Here is a 24492-nt window from a genome sequence, read left to right on the forward strand (position 1 = left end):
GTAGGATTCGCCGACGCGCGTTAGTGACGTCGTAAAAGCATGAAATGAAATAAACATGTGTTTATTGAGAATAAAATGAAATAACTGTTTATTAAATGCACACAGTATTATATTAATTACATCATGTTACGTTAGATTATATTATATCGTTATATTATGTGTTAAATGATGTGATATTGAGATGAAACACGCTTTTTACCCTTTTAAAAATTTGTTAAAGTGGGATATTTATTAGCCATGCTCATCATCTCTGTCTCTTCAAACATGTTGTATTATTTAAAATGATATTATATTATATTATGTTATATTATATTATTGTATAATGTTAGATTATATTTGTTGTCGAGCAGCAAAAAGGTCAGAGGTGACAAATAAGAGAATGAACAATACAATACAATAAAGACAAACAAAAAGTTTGAAGAAATATGATATTATTAAAACATGAGTATAAAATGTATGACAATAACTTGTTATATTGTCTTACCTCTCTGCTCCACTAGATGGAGTACTTGCAATCATGTATTTGTGCATTTCCAATGTTCAGTTATTTAATGATCACGTCTTCATCTCAAAATTACACTAAACCATTAGAAAAAACATTAAAAATATAATTTTGTAATATATACATATATATATATATATATACATATATATATATATATATATATACATACAAACACACACATACAAAGACACACACATATATATATATATATACATACATATATATATATATAATAAAACAAAACAAAACATTATAAACCACTCACTCTCCCACACCAAAGCCCCTAGAGAAAACCAGTGATTTTAGCTCACAGGGACACAGGAGCTGCTGGTCCTCTGCTGCCTCGTGTGGTCACTTTGTGTCACTGAAGTCAATTTTAATGAATTATTTCAAAAGCCGAATTTTACAAAATAAGACGTTTGAACTTAGTGATGGAGGCAGCAGTGGATCAACAACTCCTGTGAACTCCTGTGTGCTGTGATGTTAAAATCACTGGTTTACTCTATGGACTTTGGTGTGGGAGAGTGAGTGACTTTGGTGTGAGGAGAGTGAGTGACTTTGGTGTGGGAGAGTGAATGACTTTGGTGTGGGAGAGTGAGTGACTTTGGTGTGGGAGAGTGAGTGACTTTGGTGTGGGAGAGTGAGTGGGTCTCTACTGGCAGCTGTGTCTCAGGCTGGTTTTCAACAGCAGGGGGCGCTCACAGCACAGTGCCACACATTGACAATCCTGAACTATCCTTTTAGAGTGGAGACATCATCACCATCATCATCATCATTAAAAAACACTTTATTGTTATTATTAATATTATTATAATAATCATCATAATAATAAATGTCAAATCAACTTCTTTCACTTGCGTTGACCACTTAACTCGTGTCGTCACGTTGACTTGCGGCCGCTGATTGGCGCGCGGCTCGGTTCCTCCTGAGGAAATAACTCCTTTTATAGTTAACGCGGCGGCGCGCGGCGAGTTTCCGGGTTCACACACACTTCACACACACTCACACACACACTTCACACACACGCAGCGGAGGCGGATCCTCCGGGGAGACACCTGGAGCTGCCGCGAGGACACACTCTCAGCGGGATCGATCCGCGGACATCGATCAGTGATCAGTAAAGGTGAGGAGGAGCAGAGAGGGGCGGGGCGGGGGCTCAGGTGTGTGTGTGTGTGTGTGTGTGTGTGTGTGTGAGAGAGTATGTGTGTGTGTGTGTGCGTGTGTGTGTGTGTGTGGGGGTGGATCCTGGTCTCAGATCAGACATGTCAGGTCCTGCACAGGTTTTCATCCTCACACTGAAGTCAAGTCACTTGTGTTGTGAAGCTCAGGCTGTAGGACATCATGATTCCACTGATACATGATCAATACATGATCAATACATCAATACATGATCAATACTGTGACCTGTGAGTAGTAACAGTAATTAAAGGAGATACATGTGCAACAGAGACCTTCAGTGTTTCAAACTCTGAAATTCAGATTCTAAACTCTGTCGATCGTGGTTTCTATGGTTACAAGAAGAGTAACCATGAGAAGCTCATGTTCACAAAGTGTGAGTGAGTGAACAACACCAACATGAAGAAGAACACGAAGAACAACATGAAGAAGAAGAACATGAAGAACATAAACAACATGAACAACATGAACAACATGAAGAACAACACGAAGAACATGAAGAACATGAAGAACAACATGAAGAAGAACAACATAAACAACATGAACAACATGAAGAACAACATGAAGAACAACATGAAGAACATGAAGAACATGAAGAAGAACATGAACAACATGAACAACATGAAGAACAACATGAAGAACATGAACAACATGAAGAACATGAACAACATGAACAACATGAAGAAGAACATGAACAACATGAAGAACAACATGAAGAAGAACATGAAGAAGAACATGAAGAACAACATGAAGAAGAACATGAAGAACAACATGAAGAACATAAAGAAGAACATGAAGAACGTGCACTCCACAGTTAATCAGAACTAAACACACTGTGATCTGAGGCGTTTCAGAACTCGTCTGCTTCTACTTCCTGTCTTTAAATTTAGCCCAAACTTTCAGCGCTTCATCACTTCCTCTTTCACCGTTTTAGTCTGAAACACAGCTTTAACCTGGTTATAAACCAGTTTAAACAGCTTTAACCTGGTTATAAATTAGTTAAAAGAGGAGTTGTTGATCCACTGCTGCCTCCATCACTAACTTACAATGACTGATTTTAGTGAATTCAGCTTTTAAAATATTTACTTTAGACTTAACTCAGTGACACAAAGTGACCACACAAGGCAGCAGAGGACCAGCAGCTCCTGTGTCCCTGTGAGCTAAAATCACTGGTTTTCTCTGTGGACTTTGGTGTGGGAGAGTGAGTGACTTTGGTGTGAGAGAGTGAGTGACTTTGGTGTGAGGAGAGTGAGTGACTTTGGTGTGGGAGAGTGAGTGACTTTGGTGTGAGAGAGTGAGTGACTTTGGTGTGAGAGAGTGAGTGACTTTGGTGTGGGAGAGTGCGTGACTTTGGTGTGAGAGAGTGAGTGACTTTGGTGTGAGAGAGTGAGTGACTTTGGTGTGAGAGTGTGAGTGACTTTGGTGTGAGAGTGTGAGTGACTTTGGTGTGAGAGAGTGAGTGACTTTGGTTTGAGAGAGTGAGTGAGTGACTTTGGTGTGGGAGAGTGAGTGGTTTACAAAGTTAATCATGTATAAATGTTTCTTTATGAACATCACTATGAAGTCTTTGAACCTGTGTGTGTGTGTGTGTGTGTCTCTGTGTGTGTGTGTGTGTGTGTGTGTGTGTGTGTGTGTGTGTGTGTGTGTGTGTGTGTGTGTGTGTGTGTGTCAGCAGCAGAATGGGTAACCTGATCAAAGTCCTGACCAGAGACATCGACAACAACGGAGGAAACTTCTTCCTGGACTTTGAGAGTAAGACACACACACACACACACACACACACACAGTCTGAGGGTGTGTCTGTGACCTCTGACCTCTGACCTGTGACCTCACTTCCTGTCAGACGCTCAGCCCTCACAGTCAGAGATGGTGCAGTGGGAGCAGGTGAACCAGGTCCTGACGGAGGCTCAGGTGGTTCTGGAGGAGCTGCAGTCGTACAGAGGAGCAGGGGAGGAGATACGACGGGTAACGGCCAGGGGGCGGAGCCAGGGGGGCGGAGCCACGAGTCATGTGACGGCGTCTGACGAGGCCAGGACTGACCCCGGTGTGTGTGTGTGTGTGTGTGTGCAGGCCATCCAGAGTCCTGGTGTGGAGGGTGTGCAGGAGAAGGCCTGGTCTGCTGTGGTTCCTCTGGTCTCTAAACTCAAAACCTTCTACCAGTTTTCTCAGAAGCTCGGTGAGAACCTGAACGCATCGCAGACCTTTGACCAGTCACACGTCACACGTTAGAGCAGGTTTAACCAGGTAAAACCTTCAGTTTACCTGGTTATACCACTGAAAACTAGTTAAAACACAACTGTAAACTGGATAAATACTAGTTTTAACTGATTAAAACAGCTTTAAACTGGATAAAATAAGCTCTAAAACCTTGAAGAAAGACAAAGATGGTTCAGATGAAGTTGTGATTCCATGGAAATCATTTATGTTTGATCATTAACTGTCTCTCTGTCTGTCTGTCTGTCCCTCTGTCTGTCTCTCTGTTTGTCTGTCTCTCTCCTCACAGAGGACAGTCTCAGGTGTCTCCTGGTCGTCCTCACCAGTTCCTCGTCTTCTCCGACTCAACATCTGGAGAACAAACAGGCTCTGGCTCGACAGTTTGCTCACATTCTGCACTTTACACTGCGCTTTGATGAGCTCAAGGTCACACACACACACACACACTGAGACACACACACACACACGCACACACCCACACACACACACACACACAGAACACCATGTCTGCCTCTTCCCAGCATGCACTGCTCCTCTCTTACAGATGACCAATCCTGCAATTCAGAACGACTTCAGTTATTATCGTAGAACCATCAGTCGAATGAGGATCAACAACCTGACTGTGAGACACACACACACACACTGAGACACACACACACACACACACACACACACACACACTGAGACACACACACACACACACACACTGAGACACACACACACACAACTTTCTCTATGGAATTTGGTGTGGGAGAGTGAGTGACTTTGGTGTGTGAGAGTGAGTGACTTTGGTGTGGGAGGGTGAGTGACTTTGGTGTGGGAGGGTGAGTGACTTTGGTGTGGGAGAGTGAGTGACTTTGGTGTGGGAGAGTGAGTGACTTTGGTGTGTGAGAGAGTGAGTGACTTTGGTGTGAGAGAGTGAGTGACTTTGGTGTGTCAGAGTGAGTGACTTTGGTGTGTTTCAGGCTGACGTGGGCAGTGAGGTCAATAATGAGTTGGCCAATCGTATGTCTCTGTTCTACGCCTGTTCTACTCCGATGCTCAAGACGCTCAGCGACGCTACGTCAAAGTTCGTCTCAGAGGTCAGAGGTCGTTCATTCACCTTTGTTTGTCATTGATATCATCAGTGTGTCACAATAAACACATTCACAATGTTGGTGTCAGTGCACAGTGTTGGTTTGCTAAGCTAAGCTAAGCTAAGCTAAGCTAAACATGTGCTTCTCCTGCAGAATCCAGACGTTCCTGTTGAAAACACGACAGACTGTCTCAGTACCATGGCCAGTGTTTGTAAAGTGATGCTGGAAACTCCGTGAGTCCTCAACACCACCCTGAACGCAACACAGACCCTGAACACAACACAACACGACCCTGAACGCAACACAGACCCTGAACGCAACACAGACCCTGAATGCAACACGACCCTGAACGCAACACGACCCTGAACGCAACACAGACCCTGAACGCAACACAGACCCTGAACAAAACACAGATCCTGAACATAACACAGACCCTGAACGCAACACCACCCTGAACATAACACAACACAGACCCTGAACGCAACACAGACCCTTAATGCAACAGAGATCCTGAACACAACACAGACCCTGAACGCAACACAGACCCTGAACGTAACACAGACCCTGAACACAACACAGACCTGAACGCAACACGACCCTGAACACAACACAGACCTGAACGCAACACGACCCTGAACACAACACAGACCCTGAACGCAACACACACCTGAACACAACACAGACCCTGAGCGCAACACGACCTTGAACACAACACAACACAGACCTTGAAAGCAACATGACCCTGAATGCAACACAGACGCTGAACACAACACAACACAGACCCTGAATGCAACACGACCCTGAATGTGTGTGTGTGTGTGTGTGTGTAGGGAGTACCGCAGTCGTTTCACCAGTGATGAAACCGTGTTGTTCTGTCTCCGTGTGATGGTCGGCGTCATCATCCTCTACGACCACGTTCACCCGGCCGGAGCCTTCGTTAAGACGGCGAACATAGACGTAAATATGCAAATGAGATACACATTTATTTAGTACTTATTTAAATGATGTTCATTTATGTTACATCTGTGTGTGTGTGTGTGTGTGTGTGTGTGTGTAGATGAAAGGTTGTATCAGAGTGTTAAAGGAACAGTCTCCTCTCAGTGTTGAAGCTTTACTCAACGCTCTCAGGTTCGTCATCAACAACAAACACAAAATCATTCCATGTTCAATAATAAAGATGAAAAAACACTGACTTGTTGCTCCGCCCCCCTGTGTTGTTGCTCTGCCCCATGTATTGTTGCTCCGCCCCCCTGCAGGTACACGACCAAACATCTGAACGATGAGACTACCTCCAAGCAAATCAGAAACATGCTGCAGCCAAACTAACTATCCTCAGTCCTCATGGTCCACAGTCTTCAGGGTCTTCAGTCTTCAGGGTCTTCATGGTCTTCAGGGTCCTCAGTCTTCATGGTCCTCAGTCTTCATGGTCTTCATGGTCCTCAGTTCTCATGGTCCTCAGTCTTCATGATCCTCAGTCTTCATGGTCTTCAGTCTTCATGGTCTTCATGGTCCTCAGTTCTCATGGTCTTCATGGTCCTCAGTCTACATGGTCTTCAGTCTTCAGGGTCTTCATGGTCCTCAGTCTTCATGGTCTTCATGATCCTCAGTCTTCATGGTCCTCAGTTCTCATGGTCCTCAGTCTTCATGATCCTCAGTCTTCATGGTCCTCAGTCTTCATGGTCTTCATGGTCTTTAGTCTTCATGATCCTCAGTCTTCATGGTCTTCAGTCTTCAGGGTCTTCATGGTCTTCAGTCTTCATGGTCTTCATGATCCTCAGTCTTCATGGTCTTCATGGTCCTCAGTCTTCATGGTCCTGAGTCATTTCAAAACATTCATCTCTTATTCAGGAATGTGATTAAATATAAGGAAAAGTTTTCCAGGTTTTGATGAAGTGAGGTTGAGTGTGAGCGCCCCCTGCTGCTGAAAAACAGGATTTTAGCCACGTCAGCAAAAGTAAAATCTATAAAGTCAGTTTAAGTCTACGATATCTACGTCTACGTCACATGATCACGTCTTTATCTGAAGACGTAGAAACTTTACTGACGCAGAATCTTTTTACGTCAGTGGCTAAAATCCCGTTTGTCTCGTATAAACTCACTTCTTCAGATGATCCATCACCTCTGGGCTTCCGTAGCCGTCTTTAATCAAAGTTTAATTTGATTGTTAAATAAAAATAAATAAAACTGTTGTTATTTAGAAAACTTATGATTCTGTGTTTTTAACATGTTTGTGTCGCCAAAATAAAAGCCTTTACATTTTTAACAAAACACTTTTCGCCTCATTAGCTGCACATTTAACCATAAAAAATATTAGCATCTTTAAAGTGATGCTAACATTCGCCTCACGTTTAACCATGTGTTAGCATCTTCAAAGTGACGTTAACATTAGTCTCAGATTTAACCATAAAAGGTGTTAGCGTCACTTTAGAGATGCTAACATTAGTCTCACATTTAAAGTGTTAGCTTCTTCAAAGTGACGCTAACATTAGTCTCACATTTAAAGTGTTAGCTTCTTCAAATTGATGCGAACATTAGCCTCACATTTTACCATAAAAGGTTTTAGCTTCTTCAAAGTGATGCAAACATTAGCCTCACATTTAACCATAAAAGGTGTTAGCCTCACATTTAAAGTGTTAGCTTCTTCAAAGTGATGCAAACATTAGCCTCCCATTTAACCATAAATGTTAGCATCTTCAAAGTGATGCTAACACTTTTGCCTCATATTTAAAAGTGTTAGCTTCTTCAAAGTGATGCGAACATTAGCCTCATATTTAACCATAAAAGGTGTTAGCATCTTTAAAGTCATGCTAACATTAGCCTCACAATTAAGTGTTAGCTTCTTCAAAGTCATGCTAACATTAGTTTTAACCATACATGTTTACATCTTCAAAGCGATGCTAACACTTTTGCCTCACATTTAACCATAAAGTGTTAGCATCTTTAGCCGACGATGCTAACAGCAGAGGCCGTCTATGGTTTAACAGGAAGAAACGAGTCAAATCTCCGCTGCATTAAATGTTCTTTTATACTCACGTTAGTCTTTTATACAAAAACACATTTAAAAAGAAAAAAGTGCAGAAGTTTTCTATACAAATACAAAGTCGCAGTTAGTGTAGATCCTCAAACACACAGCAGGGGGCGCCACGTTGAGGTGACATTGAGTTGTGGTGCGTTCAAGGACCAGGATGGAGGTCGTTAAACGTCTGATGATGAGAAATAAATGAAGAGATTCACATCACATTTGTTCAGAAGTCAAATACTTCGGAAATATCTGCGATAAAAAACACGTTACGTTCATTTTGCTAACCATCGCGTTTGTAACCATGGAAACGGATTTTTGGTGACGCTGCCACGTCCTGTAACTTTTGTGTAAAGTTAGCAACGCGTTTTCTTACGTCGTTTTTGTCAGTTAATGACGCGAATCCGACGTTACAACGCACGTAACATTCGCGGTGCGTTTAAAAAAAAATAAGAAATTAACATAATTACAAACACTCTTAGTAAAAGTAACATTGAGTTACAAGCGCGAGTTTGATTGTGCGTTTTATAAATGTTTCCACGTAATGTTTACGATGTCGGTCACGTTTTTGTCGCGTTTTCAAATTTAGACGATTTTATATAAATCCAATCTTGCTTTTCGCAAGTAAAGTTTCGCAAAACATTTACGCAATTAGCAATGTCTGTTTTAAACATCGGTAACACGTTTTTTGTGTAAAAAAAAAACATTTCAGTATCGTTGGAAAACGCGAGTAACGTTTGTGACGTTAACGTGCTTTTTGGAATGGACACATTTCGTAAGTTTTTCCGCTCAATGTTAACGTTAAAGTAAAATTTGCGACATGTTTTTAACGCAAAAGGGATTTTGTCACATCCGACGTTGCATTTAGCAAAACTCGCAACATAATTTTGCGAGTAATGTTCGCAATGTCAGTCGCATAGTTTTTGTAATCTTGACGTACGGTTTTGTAAATATTTCCACGTAATGTTTACGAAGTGTTTTTTGTCAAATCTGATGCTTTTAGTAATTGACGTTCGCAACATTAGCAAATATCGCGTCAGTAATGTGTTTTTTTTGGGGAGTAATGTTCGTAACATTAACGTGGTTTTTGTTCACGACGTTAGTCACGTGGTTTTATTGTGTGCGACGTCAGTAACGTCGTTTTTGCTTTGGCGCGTTTTTTTCTTAATGTCTCCGATGATACGATAACGCTACAATAATGCGACGTTTCCGTGAAGCCACGACATTTCAACGCTTTTTTGTAACTTTAAAGCGATCGCATACGCGTCCTGTGTATCTGTAAACGTCCAGAGGACGTTTGTCTTTCGTTTACAGATACAAACAAACAAACAAACAAAAGAATAAATTAAACGTACGTGACGTAAAGTGACTCAGTGAGTTTAGTGACGTTGGAAAACAATAACAGGAAAATATTGTCACGTTGCGAGTTCTTCGTGAAAGCTAACGTGAAGCTAACTTGAAGCCTGGAGCCGCCGTAGCCTTCGTCGCAGCTCCCTGCTCGTCTTCCTCAGCTTGTCCTTGGTCGTCCGCAGTTGTCGCTCCTCCCCTCGGATCTTTGCGATAAATTCCTTGGCCTCCTTCAAGATGGCGACTCTGGCCGCTTTGTCCTGATTGGCCAGCGCCGGGATGAGGTCCCTCAGAGTGGAGAAGCTAGTCTTTAGCTCACTGCGGCGCCGTCGCTCCAGGACGTTGTGCGTCCTGCGTCGGTCGCCTCCGCCCTCGCTGTCCGACCTCGAGCTCCAGCAGCTGCCGCTCTGCTTCCTGCAGGCGACCTCTGACCTCGGCGGCCTGGCGGTGGGCGGAGCCTCCGGCCGCTGGGCGGCGTAGTTGTGCTGGAGGATGTCGGCGCATGGGCGTGTCGGGGGCAGAGGGGCGGAGTCTGCCGGCCGCGACGCCTTCTGTCCGTTCACGGTCTCTACGTCGACGTCTTCGTCGTCTTCTGAGAACAAACACAGGTGTTATGGTGTGAGGAAGTGGGCGGAGCTACGGGCGCCACGTTAAAGGGACAGTGCAGCTTTTCTGAACTGCAGACTTTCAAAATAAAAGCCTGTTGTATATGGAAAACATTTGTAAAATACACTCGATATTAAATCTGTTGATTAAAAAAACAAACAAAATGTTTTTAAACGAAAAAGTCACTTTGATTTTAAGACTAATTTAGTTATAATCGATATTATCGTCTGCGACACGTAAACCTGCTTCATTTCAAGAAATAAAGAAGGTTTTAATCTGAAATCAAAGGAATTAAGAAGATCATGTGACTCAGATTATAAACAGTAGATCATACTTGATTTTACAGTGTGTGGGTTAGAAATATTTAGTTTTATAGTGCATTTTCAGTGTAATTTACACCATATTTTTTTAGGAGTATTGACAATTATTTACAGTGTATTTTCCAGCATATTTTGGGGTGTATTTAACAGTGTATTTTGAGTGCATTTACAGTGTATTTTCTGTGTTTAGAGTGTATTTACAGTGTATTTCCTGTGTTTTTAGAGTGTATTCTACGGTGTATTTTTGGGTGCATTTACAGTGTATTTAGGGTGTATTTTTAGGTATATTTATATTAGTGTATTTTACAGTGTATTAAAACATACAGACATTATTTATAAGACATATAAACGTCTTCTCACCGTCGTCACTGTCGCGATCCGACGCTGTCGACGGCGACCGGACACCGCTCGTGTCCGAGGTCGTCACCGCACACGGGTACGCGCCGTCTGCTGACGTCACGTGGACGATCTCTGCGCCCACCGGAGACACGCCCACCTGAGACACGCCCACCTGACCCTCAGTGACCCCGTCAGTGCTGCAGTTGTCAGAGGAGGAGGCGGAGGAGGAGGTGCAGGAGGAGGCGGAGTCTCGGCGTGAGCGCAGCGACAGCAGCCACTCAGAAACCACCTCCTCCAGTTTGGTGGCGGCGGAGAAGCTGCTGCTCCACATACAGTCCTGGACGACGAACGACTGCAGGACGGACGCCGACGGACCGCAGTCCTCGTCCAACAGGTCGGACACGGCCTCCAGGTGAGTGGCGGCGGACAGCGGGACGTCGGGCGGCGGCGTGTGGCTGGAGGACGGAGGCGTCGTCGTCTGCAGGAGCTCAAACTTCTTCCAGACGTCGTCGCAGGGAGCAGCGAGGAGCTGCTGCTCACAGCGAGGGTAGAAGTCGTCCTGCTCGCCGTCCGAGAAGAAGAAGCACGGACGCACCGCGTCGTAGTCGTAGTCGTAGTCGGTGCAGGTTAGCGGCGGCGGCGGCGTCATCGCGGCGACCTGTGGAGGAACAACACGAGCGTTAGCGTTAGTGATGACGTCACAGCTGCTTTAAACCAACTGTTCAAACCTCGTCTGCAGCGTCAGGCGCTGACATCACTGATGCTCTCTGTGTGTGTGTGTGTGTGTCAGCTGCTCAGTGAACTGTGAACTTGAATGTGATCATCAGACGATGACACGCCTGTGATCTGCTGTGATGTCACATTTACATCAAAGATCATCAAAACCAACAAAAAAACTACCAAAGACATCAAAGACACACACACACACACAAGTTTGTAAACCACTCACTCTGCCACACCAAAGTCAATCACTCTCCCACACCAGTCACTCACTCTCTCACACCAAAGTCACTCACTCTCCCACACCAAAGTCACTCACTCTCCCACACCAAAGTCACTCACTCTCTCACACCAAAGTCACTCACTCTCCCACACCAAAGTCACTCAATTCAGCTTTTAAAATATTTACTTTAGACTTAACTCAGTGACACAAAGTGACCACACGAGGCAGCAGAGGACCAGCAGCTCCTGTGTCACTGGTTTTCTCTATGGCCTTTGGTGTGGGAGAGTGAGTGGTTTACAAACGTCAGTCTAACAGTGACATAAAAACGTGAACTATCCCTTTAAGAATCAAAGTAAGTTTGCACGTCATTAAAAAAAACAATCTTTAAAACACAGTTGGATAAAAACAGGTGGGCGTGTCCACTGATAAACAGGTGGGCGTGTTCTACACCAGCCTCCGTTTAAAACAACATATAATTCTACATTAACTTCACGATAACACGAGTTTCAAAGACAGTGACATTAACCCTCATCGTGACCGCGCACCTGCGAACGTCGGCGGTAAATTCGGCAAACATTACAAGTCAGGATGAGGATTATTTAGCGTGAGAAAAGTGTCGTAAAGTGACATAACGTGACGCTGGAGCCGCGGTGACTCACTCACTCACCGTTTAATCTTCTGTTTAAATCGTTAAAAGTGACGAAAATCCCGACGAGTGAAGCTCAAACTTGACGCAGTGATCGATATATCCGTCGTGTTGTGATCGGCGGGTCGATAAGTGAGCGCTGTCGCACTTTCACACATGTTCGCGTCACTTTTCACGCCGCTCTGTCAGCTGTGAATCAACTTCCGGTGCCGTCACCGTCGTCATCCGCCGTTTTCGCGCCAAATGCGACGACGTAGTGAACGGAAGCGACGCGCGAGCGAGCGAGCGGGAAACGGCGTAAGGAAACGCAAACAGCGTACGCATTTACTCCACGTGAGGAGATTTTTTTTTAAGCGTAGATTGAACGTTTTCTCGAAAGAGAAACGTATTAAACGCGTTTAAAGCGAGAACTACTTTACAGCGCGGAAGCGGACGAGCGGGCGGCAGAGGGCGCTGTGACCGTAAATGATGCGCACGCACAGAGTTCCGGGAAGTCAGATCCCAGGATCATCCGGTGACGTCACGGAATCAACAACAACACAAACAAACTACATAACAATAGAAAATAATTACACATTTTAAAAAAAAACAATGCAACAAAACTTACGTTAATTCACTGTAATATTTAAAAAGACGTTCGTTAGGAGAAACTGTTCATCAGGCGCCTTCTGGCGGCTTTAAGTAGGAACTGCAGCTCTGTCGCGTCGTCCTTCCTTCGATAGCTCAGTTGGTAGAGCGGAGGACTGTAGAGGCGCAGCGGGAATCCTTAGGTCGCTGGTTCGAATCCGGCTCGAAGGAATCTTTTACTTTTTATATTATAATTATTTTATAGTGTTGTATATTAATAACGACTATTGTTACCGTTTGATTATTACCGATTATACTATATGACCGAGTTAGTACGTAAGTACACACACACACACACTTGAAGAAACATGTTCTCCTTCAGCAGAGTCAATACCACTACTCACCACAAGAGGTCGCTCTTAACCACAACAAGATGTTTACAATAACACACAGTGAAGATGTTTAATACACTAACAAAACACTGAACATATACACCAACTATAACTGTAATAATAACAATAACAACAATAATAACTATTAAAGTAACAATAATAGATTGGTTGATTTTATTAAATCCCCATTAGCTGCTACACTAAACTTATTAAGGAATAATTTTTATGAATTTTTGAAAATCAGGAAATGATCCATTTTCCCTGATGCACTTTGACAGTGAGCTGACTTTCTTCTCAAAAACAAAAAGTATCTTGGAATGACTTTAAATTTAGCATCATAATAGTCGATATCGCCCTGAACAAGGATCTGTTGAAAATATTTGCAGACCTCTAAAGGAATAATTTTAATGAATTTTTGAAATTCAGGAAATGATCCATCTGCTGAGAGTGATGCGATGTCGCGGCAACGGACAAACGTCGACATAAAATAATTCTACTGTCAATGAATTTTAAAACAAGAGATATAATAAAATACATTTTTACTTCAAATAAAACATTGAGTTTGAGTTTGTTTCAAATCAATAAGCAAAAAAAACGTGAAAAGTTTTCAAACCTTTTTTTTAATTAAAACACTTACGACTAATTCACGCAGAACTGTTACGTCATTAGTGCGATAAACTCCACAAAGTCGGGAATTTCCGACTTCCGTCTAGAAATTTAAACGTCATGGTGTGAAAAATCAATCAGAGACGTGACGGCGTTTCCATGGAGATTTTATTCAGCAGACAGGTGTGACCTTTGACCCTGAGGTCACAGGTGAAAGTTCAGTAGATCAGCGACAGGACGAGGTCGTCATGAAATAAATAAACAAATAAACAAAGTCGTCGGGTAAAAACAATAAACAACAACAACAACAAGCTGCAAATAAAAACATTTGTTAGAAAAAAGGTGAAGACGCACACACACACACTCACACACTCTCACACACACACACACTCAAAGCTTCAGTATTTATACATCGATTATAAATCTCCTCTCTCTCCTGACACGCCCACAGGTGAGATTGTGGGCGGAGTCAGACACGCCCACCTCCCCTGACACAGGTGAGATTGTGGGCGGAGTCAGACACGCCCCCCACACTCAGCAGCTGCTGTTCCTGAACTCTCCGTTCTCAGTGATTGACAATTTGCTGGGGTTGCTAGGCGACAGGCCGTTGTTGTGCAGGTGAGTGGTCGCCGTTGCGGTCGCGGCGGTCGTGTAGCGCTCCTTCACCTGCGTCAGCGCCGCCATCAGGCGAGAGTTGGCGGCGTCCAGAGAGCCGATCCTCTTCTCCTGATAGGACAGAGGAAAGAAAGAGGGGCGGGGACAGGAAGTCAGTGCGACAGGTGACAGGAAGTGACCGTCAGCCGATCAGCGTTCAAACAGAACAAGGAAGGAGCAGCACGTTAGCAGTGAGGACACCTAGTAGTGACACCTAGTGGTGACGTTACGTATTACAACCGGCCTGGTGAATGAAAACATTTCCTTCATTTTACTCACCGCGCCTTTATTTTGAAAAACAATCACAACAACAGAGATAAAGTGTAATCGTCAACTTTAAACATTAAAGCTGAGAAATAGAAATAACATTTGAAGATAAATTAAATATCGTCGTCTTTGACTCATTCACAGGAAGTTTGAGGCAGCAGCCGCCAAAATAAAAGCTCCAAAAATAAGTGAGGAGAAAACGTGATGTGAAGCTCTGCTGGGTGGTGATGATGTCATCAGAGGAGGGGGAGGGGCCAGCCAAACAGAAACACACACACACACACACAACTTTATTAAACGTAGACACAAAGACGCAACAACGCAAAACTTTATTCTGAAAGGAAACGTTCTCCTTCCTGAATTAGAAACTGGACTGAAGCCGACACCTGGTGGTGAAACCAGGTACTGAACCTCAGAAGGATGTAAACTGGTGTCACATGACACGTCCGAACTGGTCTCTAAACCAGTTTAAACTTAACCCTTTAACACACCTAGACACCTTTTTGTGTTTTTGACTTTTTCTTTTTAGCATATCTTTTTCATTTTTTCATGCATATTGTTCAAAATTTGCTAGGTTGTGTATTTTTGGGTGCTTTAAAAAATGTTCAGTTTTTAGTCTATTCTAAACAACTGTGACAAATTTACTCACGTTAACACACCTTTGCACCAAAGTGTGCTCATTGAAACCCATTCAAATCACTATTTTTGATCCTGCTCAAATGTAAAGTAAAAAACATGAATCATCTAATTTTTTCACATCATTTGAAGCAAAAGGCTTTAAATGTGTGCTCTGACACATTTCCATCAAGATTACGTCATTTTTCTTTTTTTGGCACATGGAGAAAAAAACTGCTTTTTCTGATCGAGGGCACTCCCACTAAACCCCGCCCCCCCTCTCTCCACATAAGGTCTGAGGCAGAAATTTTGTATGGGTGTGTGAGTACATGTGTGTGGGCATGTGTGCATGTGAGTGTGCGCGGGTGCACATGCACGTGCGCGCGTGCACGTGCCTTTAACGTGCACAGTGCATTTACAGTGTGACACAATGCGTAAAAGCGCAGGTGGCTTTCAAGTGGCACCTTTTCCATGCCCTCCTTTCATGTAAAAAAATTTTTTTAAACTTTCAAAGCACCAAAACTTCAAAGTACAGTCTCCAAAGCACCCCGACATCTAAATTGTGGGGTCCCCACAGCTTTTGAAATATCCATAATGCAGGCGATTTCCCAGCACATGAAATGTACAGCAAAAATTAAAGCCAAAACAAACCCCGATCTGTGCACCTGTGCACTGCGCTGCAATGATCACAGGTATACAGGTGATGAGGTGTCTGTGCAGAGCTAAGGAGCATAGCTGGACTTTGCATGTCAAACCACACACAATGAAGCATCACAGCGGCACCACGGAGGCGCTAAACATGGTCATTGAAGACGAGCGCACGGAGCGCAATGCGTTCCATCAGCTTTGGACACCGACACAGCCGATGAAGAGTACTTCCCGGGGGCTTTCCAGTGTCCCACCAACTCCACTGACTCTTCTGACTTTGGGGAAGAGGTGACACTAGCGGACCTTTTATGGAAATCCAAAAACGGAGCGATCTGGGCACCCACAAACACCCTGATGCTCCAGTTCAAGCCTCCAGACACAGGACTAACTCCAGAACCTCCCCGCCATGCCGTGGCCATTGTTAGTGAGCTGATTGACACTTTTTATTTATTTTTCACCACGGAGATCACAAAACTTATCATGGAATGAACCAAACTGCATGGGAGAAGGACAGTGCCCGAGTGGAAGGACCTCGATAACCACCACCGTGCGGGCTTAGTTTGGACTCCTTCTGTTGGCGTCTATTGGGCAGCTGTTGCGCTGCAGAAACAAAACCAAGGACAGAGAGGGTCGTGTTGGACATGACGGAGGGGCTGGGAGGGTGACTGTGACTATTGATCATTTATTTTCCTCATTTGGGCTGGCAGAGGAGCTGCTGCGACGAAAGATCACCATTTTTGGCACAATGCGTAAAAACTGACCAGAGCTTCCCCCTCAGCTCCCGAGGCTCCTCCATCTCTTCATTTACTCACACCCTGCTGTCCTACACTCCGAAGCAGGACAAAAATGTCCTCCTGCTCAGCAACAAACACCGGGAGCCGGAGATCAGCAACGGGAAAAAAAAAGAGGCCCAGAAGCCCCAGATCATTCTGATTATAACCTCTGCAAAGGAGAGGATACCAAGAGTGGAAGTTCTTCATTACAGCACAAAACATTTTTTTTTAAATTTTATTTGGTATCTATAATGAGGTCTTATGTTGGTCTAAGAAATAAGAAAATAAAAAAACAAAAATACATATGTACACAATTTGTATAGCTTGTATTTGTATGAGCACACGTTGGTGCTATAGGTGTGTTAACTGAATATTTTATGAAATCTAACATTATAAAATAATAATAATGCAATTTTTTTTCTGCTAATCTTTCACATATACTAGGCTGCAATAATCCCAAAGAAAAAAAATCCAGTTTGCATGAATTATATTGAAAATATTTAATTTTTTGTCTTTTTTTTTTCATAAAATTAGGTGCATCATGACTAAACATGGCAATTTAAGGGTTAAAAATATAAAAAATATATTAATATTTGATATGTATGGAAAGAACAGATGTTGGTCTAAAACCTAAAAAAAAAAAAATCAAAATATAAATGTATAATTTTTTTTATAGCTGTGTACTTTATGAGCACCATTTGGTGCTCTGGGTGTGTTATCGTGATTTTATGAGACAATCTGACATAACAGAAAAAAAAAGAATGAACATTTTTTTTTTTTTCTGCTAATCTTTCACATATACCAGGATGCAATTATCCAAACAAAAAAAATCCAGTTTGCATGAATTTTATTAAAAATAATTAATTTTTTGTGTTTTTTAGATCATAAAATAAGGTGCATCATGACTAAACCTGGCAATTTGAGGGTTAAAAATAAAAAATATATATTAATATTTGATATGAATGGAAAGAAGAGATGTTGGTCTAAAGCCCAATTTATACTTCTGCGTAAAGTGCTCTGCGTAGGCTACGTAGAGACTCTGCGTCGACGCAGAACCTGTCGAAGAGCCTCTGCGTCGTCTCCGGGTGCACGAAATATTTTTTAAGTGTCCGTCACTCCGTCAAGGGACAACGGAGACGGCAAGAGCTACGATTGGTCCTCAGGACAGGCTGAGCGAAGCTGCTCTGTGCCGGCTCTCAGTGCGCTCCGGGCGTCCTGACAGAGGCGGAGCTGATCCCCGCCGATAACGCCGCTGCCGAACTATAAATACGTCATATCTTAACACACACAGCACATGTTTAGACCCTAAATGGCCAATTTCTCGCCTCAAATTATCTTAAAACTGCGTTCCGTCACACAGAAAAGTGAGAAACGGCCACTGTTTCAACAACAACAGTCTTTTTCTCTCTTTCTTTCTCGGACGCCATTGCTCACTGTAGCCAGAAGCACAACAACCTTGCGCAGCGACCCCTACTGATCGGGCGGGAAATTGCAGCGAGTGTCCGTCACCACGACGCAGAAGTATAAATGCTCGAGGCGTCTCCGTGGTGACGCAGACGGATAACGCATACGCAGTCGGAGAAGTATAATGTGGCCTTAAAATCTAAAAAAAAAAAAAAGGCAAAAATACAGATGTATACTATTTTTATAGCTGTGTACTTTATGAGCACCATTTGGTGTGCTGGGTGTGTTAACGTGAGTGTTTTAGGCCATCTGACATTACAAAAAAAATAATAATGCAAAAAAAAAAATGTTTCTGCTAATCTTTCACATATACCAGGCTGCAATAATCCAAACAAAAAAATTCCAGTTTCCATGAAGTATATTGAAAATAATTCATTTTTTGTGTCTTTTAGATCATAAAATCAAGGTGCATCATGAATAAACCTGGACATTTAAGGGTTAAAAATAAAAAATATATATTAATATTTGATATGGATGGAAAGATGAGATGTTGGTCTAAAACCTAAAAAAAAAAAAAAGGCAAAAATACAGATGTATACTATTTTTATAGCTGTGTACTTTCATGCGCACCATTTGGTGTGCTGGGTGTGTTAACGTGATTTTTTTAAAGGCGCGTTTAAGTTTAGAGACCAGTTCAGTCCTGAGTTTAAACCAGTTTAGAGACCAGTTCAGTCCAGTTTCTACTGTCTCAGTATTTTCTGCTCTGTGATTGGCTGAACAGGTGTGAGGCATGTGGGGGGAGGAGAAGGGGGCGGGGCTACAGGTACTTGCCTGGTTGGTTTATGTCACATCCGTAACTGACCTGAAATCAGTGAAGAGACGACGAGACGTTCACTGGTTACCATGACGACTAAGTTACAGAACGACTGACACACCCTCACGTGATGTCATCATCAATGGGCGGCGTGCTGCCTCAGTGTGTGAGTTATCAGCAAAGGACTGTGGGTAATTGTGGTGGGGAATCAGGGAGGAGTCATAGCCGAGTGGGCGTGGCCACAGACGTGATGTTTACCTGAGCGTCGATGATTTTCTGTTTGGCTTCTATCACAGACTGCATTTCAGCGTGGTCACGCTTTAGCTCCGCCTCCACCGCCATGAGCCTACACACACACACACACAGAGTCAGAGTGTTGTGGGTGGAGTCAGATTGTTGTGGGTGGAGTCAGATTGTGTGTGAGGGGAGTCAGAGTGTTATGGGCGGAGTCAGAGTGTTATGGGCGGAGTCAGAGTGTTGTGCTGTGGGTGGGTGGAGTCAGAGTGTAGTGGGTGGTCAGAGTGTAGTGTCATGTGTGGGTGGAGTCAGAGTGTAGTGGGTGGAGTCAGAGTGTAGTGTTGTGTGTGGGTGGAGTCAGAGTGTTGTGGGTGGAGTCAGAGTGTAGTGTCATGTGTGGGTGGAGTCAGAGTGTTGTGGGTGGAGTCAGAGTGTAGTGTCATGTGTGGGTGGAGTCAGAGTGTTGTGGGTGGAGTCAGAGTGTTGTGTCATGTTGTGGGTGGAGTCAGAGTGTTGTGTCATGTGTGGGTGGAGTCAGAGTGTTGTGTCATGTTGTGGGTGGAGTCAGAGTGTAGTGTCATGGGTGGAGTCAGAGTGTCGTGGGTGGAGTCAGAGTGTCATGTGTGGGTGGAGTCAGAGTGTCGTGTCATGTTGTGGGTGGAGTCAGAGTGTCGTGTGTGGGTGGAGTCAGAGTGAAGTGTCCTGTGTGGGTGGAGTCAGAGTGTAGAGTGTGGGTGGAGTCAGAGTGTCGTGTGTGGGTGGAGTCAGAGTGTAGTGTCCTGTGTGGGTGGAGTCAGAGTGTCGTGTGTGGGTGGAGTCAGAGTGAAGTGTCCTGTGTGGGTGGAGTCAGAGTGTAGTGTCCTGTGTGGGTGGAGTCAGAGTGTCGTGTGTGGGTGGAGTCAGAGTGTAGTCAGAGTGTAGTGTCATGTTGTGGGTGGAGTCAGAGTTTCATGTGTGGGTGGAGTCAGAGTGTGGTGTGTGGGTGGAGTCAGAGTGTAGTGTGTGGGTGGAGTCAGAGATTGTACCTGCTGATGATGCTCTTCATCTGCACCTCCTTCTCCTCCTCTTGTCTCCTCAGTCTCTCCTCACTGTCGTCCAGACGTCGTTTATAATCCAGCAGCAGCTTCTGCATCTGTTGCTCCTGAACCAGCAGACGTCGCTCGTATTCCTCCAGACGCCGTCCAGACGCTCGCAGACGCTCCTTCAGCCGCGAGATCTCCAGCTCGTACTGTCAGAGGGGCGGGGTTAGAGGAGCGCTGCAGTCAGCTGACCAGCAGGGGGCAGCATATTCAACAATAATAAGTAAGAAGGAGGAGCTCAGTCTGGGTCAGCGCCTCCTCCTCGTACCTTCTCCGTGTTGCGGCCCTCCTCCCTGCTCTTGACTCCGCCCTCCTCCCTGCTCTTGGCTCCGCCCTCCTCCCTGCTCCTGGCTCCGCCCTCCTCCTCCTCGTACTGGCCGTTGTTGAGGACCCACGCCGCCGTCCTCTCCACAGGAGACATGGCCACGGTCACGGCGTCCGCCGGAGACGCCACCTGCAAAAACACCACATTAACGACGTTACGTCACAAACTGAAGCTCCGCCCATCAGCAGAGGCGCTTCATTCGTTTATTTACATATTCATGATCTCACCGCCTGAGGCTGTTTGGTGGCGCTCTTTGGGGGCGGAGTCATGTTCTCTGCAGAGCAGGCGGTCTGTTGGCGGTTGCCCGCGGCGGGCGTCGGCTCTGTGTTAGCGCTGCCGCTGCTACGTGTTGACGCGCAGTGAGGGAGCGAGCGCGGCGTCCTGGCCCCGCCCCCTGCCTTGCTCTGCTGTTCGACCTTGACGATGTGGGCGGTGCCCGTCGTCGTGCTCTGTCGGGGGACGGCGACTGCCGTGGCGGTGCCCGGCGGGAGGTCAGGGAGCGCAAGGAGGGGGCGGGGCGTCGGACAGTCGTCGCTGTGCATGCTCCGCCTCCTGCTCAGGTCATCCAGGCTGCCGTCGGAGGGCACTCGACCTTTGACCCCCACCTGGCTGCCGCAGTCGTCAGAGTTGCTGTGGCTGTTGTGCGAACTCTCCGTGCTCAGGTTCTCTGAGCTGGAGTCTCGTGGCACAGAGTGGGCGGAGCGCGTGGAGAGGCTGTGGGCGGGGTTACCCAGGCTGTGGGCGGGGTTACTCAGGTGGTAGACGGGGTTCTGGAAGGACAGAGGCTGCAGGCCGCGAGGCTGACCGACGGACGGGTGCAGCGGCCGCCTCGCCTGCGGGGCGCTCTGAGGCTGAGCGTCTGTGGGCGGGGCTTTGAGCTGCGGCGTCATCGGGTTGGAGTGGGAGTGGCTGTGCGGTAACGCCGCCGTCGCCGCGTGTCCGACGGACGCCTGCGAGCCCGCCCTGCTGAGGCGGGGCGGAGCCTCGTGCAGGTTCTGAGCGTCCTGGAGGTCGACCAATGACACGCTGCGGACGTTTGGGGGGAGGTCGTCTCGCTCTTCGTGATCTGAGGAGCTGAAGGACGGGCGCTGTAACAGCAGGGGGCGCTGTCCTCTGACATAACCGTCCATCCACTCTGTGCTGGGAGACTGGAGACTGACACTGACACACACACACACACACACACACACACACAGCTAAGAAACTCTTCTTTGCGTTAAGCTGAAGTTTGTAAACCACTCACTCTCCCACACCAAAGTCACTCACTCTCCCACACCAAAGTCACTCACTCATTCTCTCACACCAAAGTCACTCACTCTCCCACACCAAAGTCACTCATTCACTCTCCCACACCAAAGTCACTCACTCACTCTCTCACACCAAAGTCACTCACTCTCCCACACCAAAGTCACTCACTCTCTCTCCCACACCAGTCACTCACTCTCTCACACCAAAGTCACTCACTCTCCCACACCAAAGTCACTCACTCACTCTCTCACACCAAAGTCACTCACTCTCCCACACCAAAGTCACTCACCCTCTCACTCTCTCTCTAACACCAAAGTCACTCTCTTTCGTCTTTGGTGTGGCAGAGTGAGTAGCATCACACCCTCACCTGTCACTGGGATCCTCAAAGATTCGCTGTAACCCTGACGACAGGCTGCCGCTCATGTTGTGGGCGGAGCCGTGGTCCTGGAAACGCCGCAGCTGCTGGAGCGGCGTCGGCGAGGCCAGACAGCGAGAGATGTCTCCCAGAATCCTCGGCAGCGGGCCCAGCTTTGCTACGGTGGCCTGCAGGAAGGAATTTTCACCCTGTGGTTGTTGCATGTGTGTGTGTGTGTGTGGTTTGAATGGAGGCACCAGGATGCAGTGGTGATTTGAAAATGAAAACAAAATGGTGGCAACAGAGAGAGAGAGAGAGAGAGAGTCGGCCATACAAGGGGGGGGGGGGGAGGGGGGGGGGGACAACATGAGGGAAAGTTAATGGAAACAAAAATAAAATAAAGTAGAATAAACATGCTTCAACTGAACAGAAGTGCATCAAACAGCAGAGCCATGCTAACATGCTAACATGCTAACATGCTAACGGGTGAGACACAACACAGGGTGTGTGTGTGTGTGTATGGTGGGGTTCACATCACACAAACTCATGGAGCTAAGCTCCGCCCTCAGACACACTCGGACGAAGCAGGGACACTCGCTAACGTCACCGCCCTGCCCAGTTTGGATGTAAATGGAACATACCAATACAGGGGGTGGGGCTTAGGCTCAGGTCTCACACACACACACACACACACACACACACACACACACACACACACACACACACACACACACACACACACACACACACACACACACACACACACACATACACACACCTTGTCGAGCTGCGAGACCACCTCCCACAGCAGAGCGTGCAGCACAGAGAGCTCGCGGCCGAGGTCGATGTAGCCCTCGAAACCCGGCGTGTTGGACAGCGTCTCCGGGTTGGAGATCTCCGACAGGAAGCGCATCATGCCCGCCCACTCGTGCTCCAGGAAGTCGTTCATGAACGCCATGTACTCTTCTTTGTTTCCAAACCTGCAGGAACATTTAAAAACAGCTTGAGACTCGCGCTGTGTTCAGGCGTCTGAGTACGAGCATACGAGTCAGATATATTTACAGATGTATATAGTTATAAGTGTACCGGTGTGTATATTTACAGGCGTAAAGGTGTATATATTTATAGGTGTATATATTTTCAGCTGTATATATTTACAGGTGTACAGGTGTTTATATTCACAAATGTATATATTTACAGGTGTATATATTGTATATATTTACAGATGTATATATTTACAGGTGTGTATATATTTACAGGTGTATGTTTACATATTTACAGGTGTACATGTATATATATTTTCAGCTGTATATATTTACAGGTGTATATATTGTATATATTTACAGGTGTATATATATTTACAGGTGTTTATATTTTGAGCTGTATATATTTACAGGTGTATATATTGTATATATTTACAGGTGTATATATGTATATATTTACAAGTGTATGTGTACATATTTACAGGTGTACATGTGTATACATTTACAGGTGTATATATGTATATATTTATAGGTGTTTGCGTACCTATTTACAGCTGTACATGTGTATACATTTACAGGTGTATATCTTGTATATATTTTCAGGTGTACATATCTACAGGTGTATATGTGTATATATTTACAGGTGTATATATTTTCAGGTGTATATGTGTATATATTTTCAGGTGTATATGTGTATATATTTTCAGGTGTATATATTTTGAGGTGTACAGGTGTAGATATTTTCAGGTGTATATGCGTGTATATGTGTATATATTTTCAGGTGTACAGGTGTATATATTTTCAGGTCTACAGGTGTGTATATATTTTCAGGTGTACAGGTGTATATATTTCCAGGTGTATATGCGTATATATTTTCAGGTGTACAAGTGTATATGTGTATATATTTACAGGTGTATATATTTTCAGGTGTACAGGTGTATATATTTTCAGGTGTATATGTGTATATATTTTCAGGTGTATATATTTCCAGGTGTTGCGTACTCACTTGGTGAAGTTGGCGAGGTTCTGGATGACCTTGGCGATGAGCGTGAGCGTCCGTGACGTCTGGTCGTCGGGATATTCCTGCGTCAGACTGAAGAGCGACGGCGACATGATGGCCGGACACAGGAAGCGCAGGAACAAGGAGGCGCTGATCAGACGCTTACTGATGTCCTGCTGGTGACCGCGAGCGGCGCACTGCTGCTGCCACGCCGCAAATACCTCCTTCAGCTCACGAGGGAACACGCTGAGGAGACCAGGAAGGAAGGAAGGAAGGAAGGAAGGGAAGGACACAAGAGGTTTAACAGTGCGATAAAGACAGTAATGTGTGTTTA

At 45.0% G+C, this 24492-nt stretch overlaps 3 protein-coding genes across 7 annotated transcripts in view; 1 reads left to right on the forward strand and 2 right to left on the reverse strand.

Moving 5' to 3' along the window:
• The first annotated feature begins 1502 nt into the window (after nt 1-1502).
• fam49ba (family with sequence similarity 49 member Ba) lies at nt 1503-7156 on the forward strand. 2 transcript variants are annotated; one of them, XM_083908183.1, is made up of 11 exons: nt 1503-1628; nt 3357-3433; nt 3525-3646; nt 3752-3857; nt 4185-4321; nt 4440-4517; nt 4861-4977; nt 5125-5204; nt 5802-5928; nt 6029-6099; nt 6228-7156. In XM_083908183.1, exons 2-11 carry the CDS (start codon nt 3361-3363, stop codon nt 6295-6297), a joined length of 981 nt encoding a protein of 326 aa, XP_083764309.1. In that variant the 5' UTR covers nt 1503-1628; nt 3357-3360; the 3' UTR covers nt 6298-7156. The 2 variants fall into 2 exon arrangements, with proteins under 2 accessions (XP_083764309.1, XP_083764308.1); XM_083908182.1 differs by having other exon boundaries at nt 1539-1628; nt 3354-3433.
• A 2285-nt stretch (nt 7157-9441) lies between these two features.
• mycb (MYC proto-oncogene, bHLH transcription factor b) lies at nt 9442-11251 on the reverse strand (the record flags this gene model as incomplete). The annotated part of the gene is made up of 2 exons (XM_083908005.1): nt 9442-9929; nt 10624-11251. 2 exons carry the CDS (start codon nt 11249-11251, stop codon nt 9442-9444), a joined length of 1116 nt encoding a protein of 371 aa, XP_083764131.1.
• A 2684-nt stretch (nt 11252-13935) lies between these two features.
• rasal2 (RAS protein activator like 2) overlaps nt 13936-24492 on the reverse strand; it is a 30708-nt gene continuing 20151 nt past the window's right edge. For 2 of the 4 annotated variants that reach the window (XM_083907653.1, XM_083907652.1), the window contains exons 10-17: nt 24165-24404; nt 22954-23155; nt 22188-22363; nt 20800-21733; nt 20516-20701; nt 20194-20396; nt 19190-19277; nt 13936-14482 (exon numbers count right to left, since the gene is read on the reverse strand). In XM_083907653.1, the coding sequence (XP_083763779.1) occupies nt 14291-14482; nt 19190-19277; nt 20194-20396; nt 20516-20701; nt 20800-21733; nt 22188-22363; nt 22954-23155; nt 24165-24404 (2221 nt within the window). In that variant the 3' untranslated portion in view covers nt 13936-14290. Of the gene's footprint in view, nt 14483-19189; nt 19278-20193; nt 20397-20515; nt 20702-20799; nt 21734-22187; nt 22385-22953; nt 23156-24164; nt 24405-24492 lie in introns of all 4 variants that reach the window. The other 2 variants (XM_083907651.1, XM_083907650.1) reach the window with 1 other exon arrangement.

Source organism: Microchirus variegatus (genome assembly GCF_963457635.1).
Source record: "Microchirus variegatus genome assembly, chromosome: 21".
Classification (NCBI taxonomy): Eukaryota; Metazoa; Chordata; class Actinopteri; order Pleuronectiformes; family Soleidae; genus Microchirus; species Microchirus variegatus.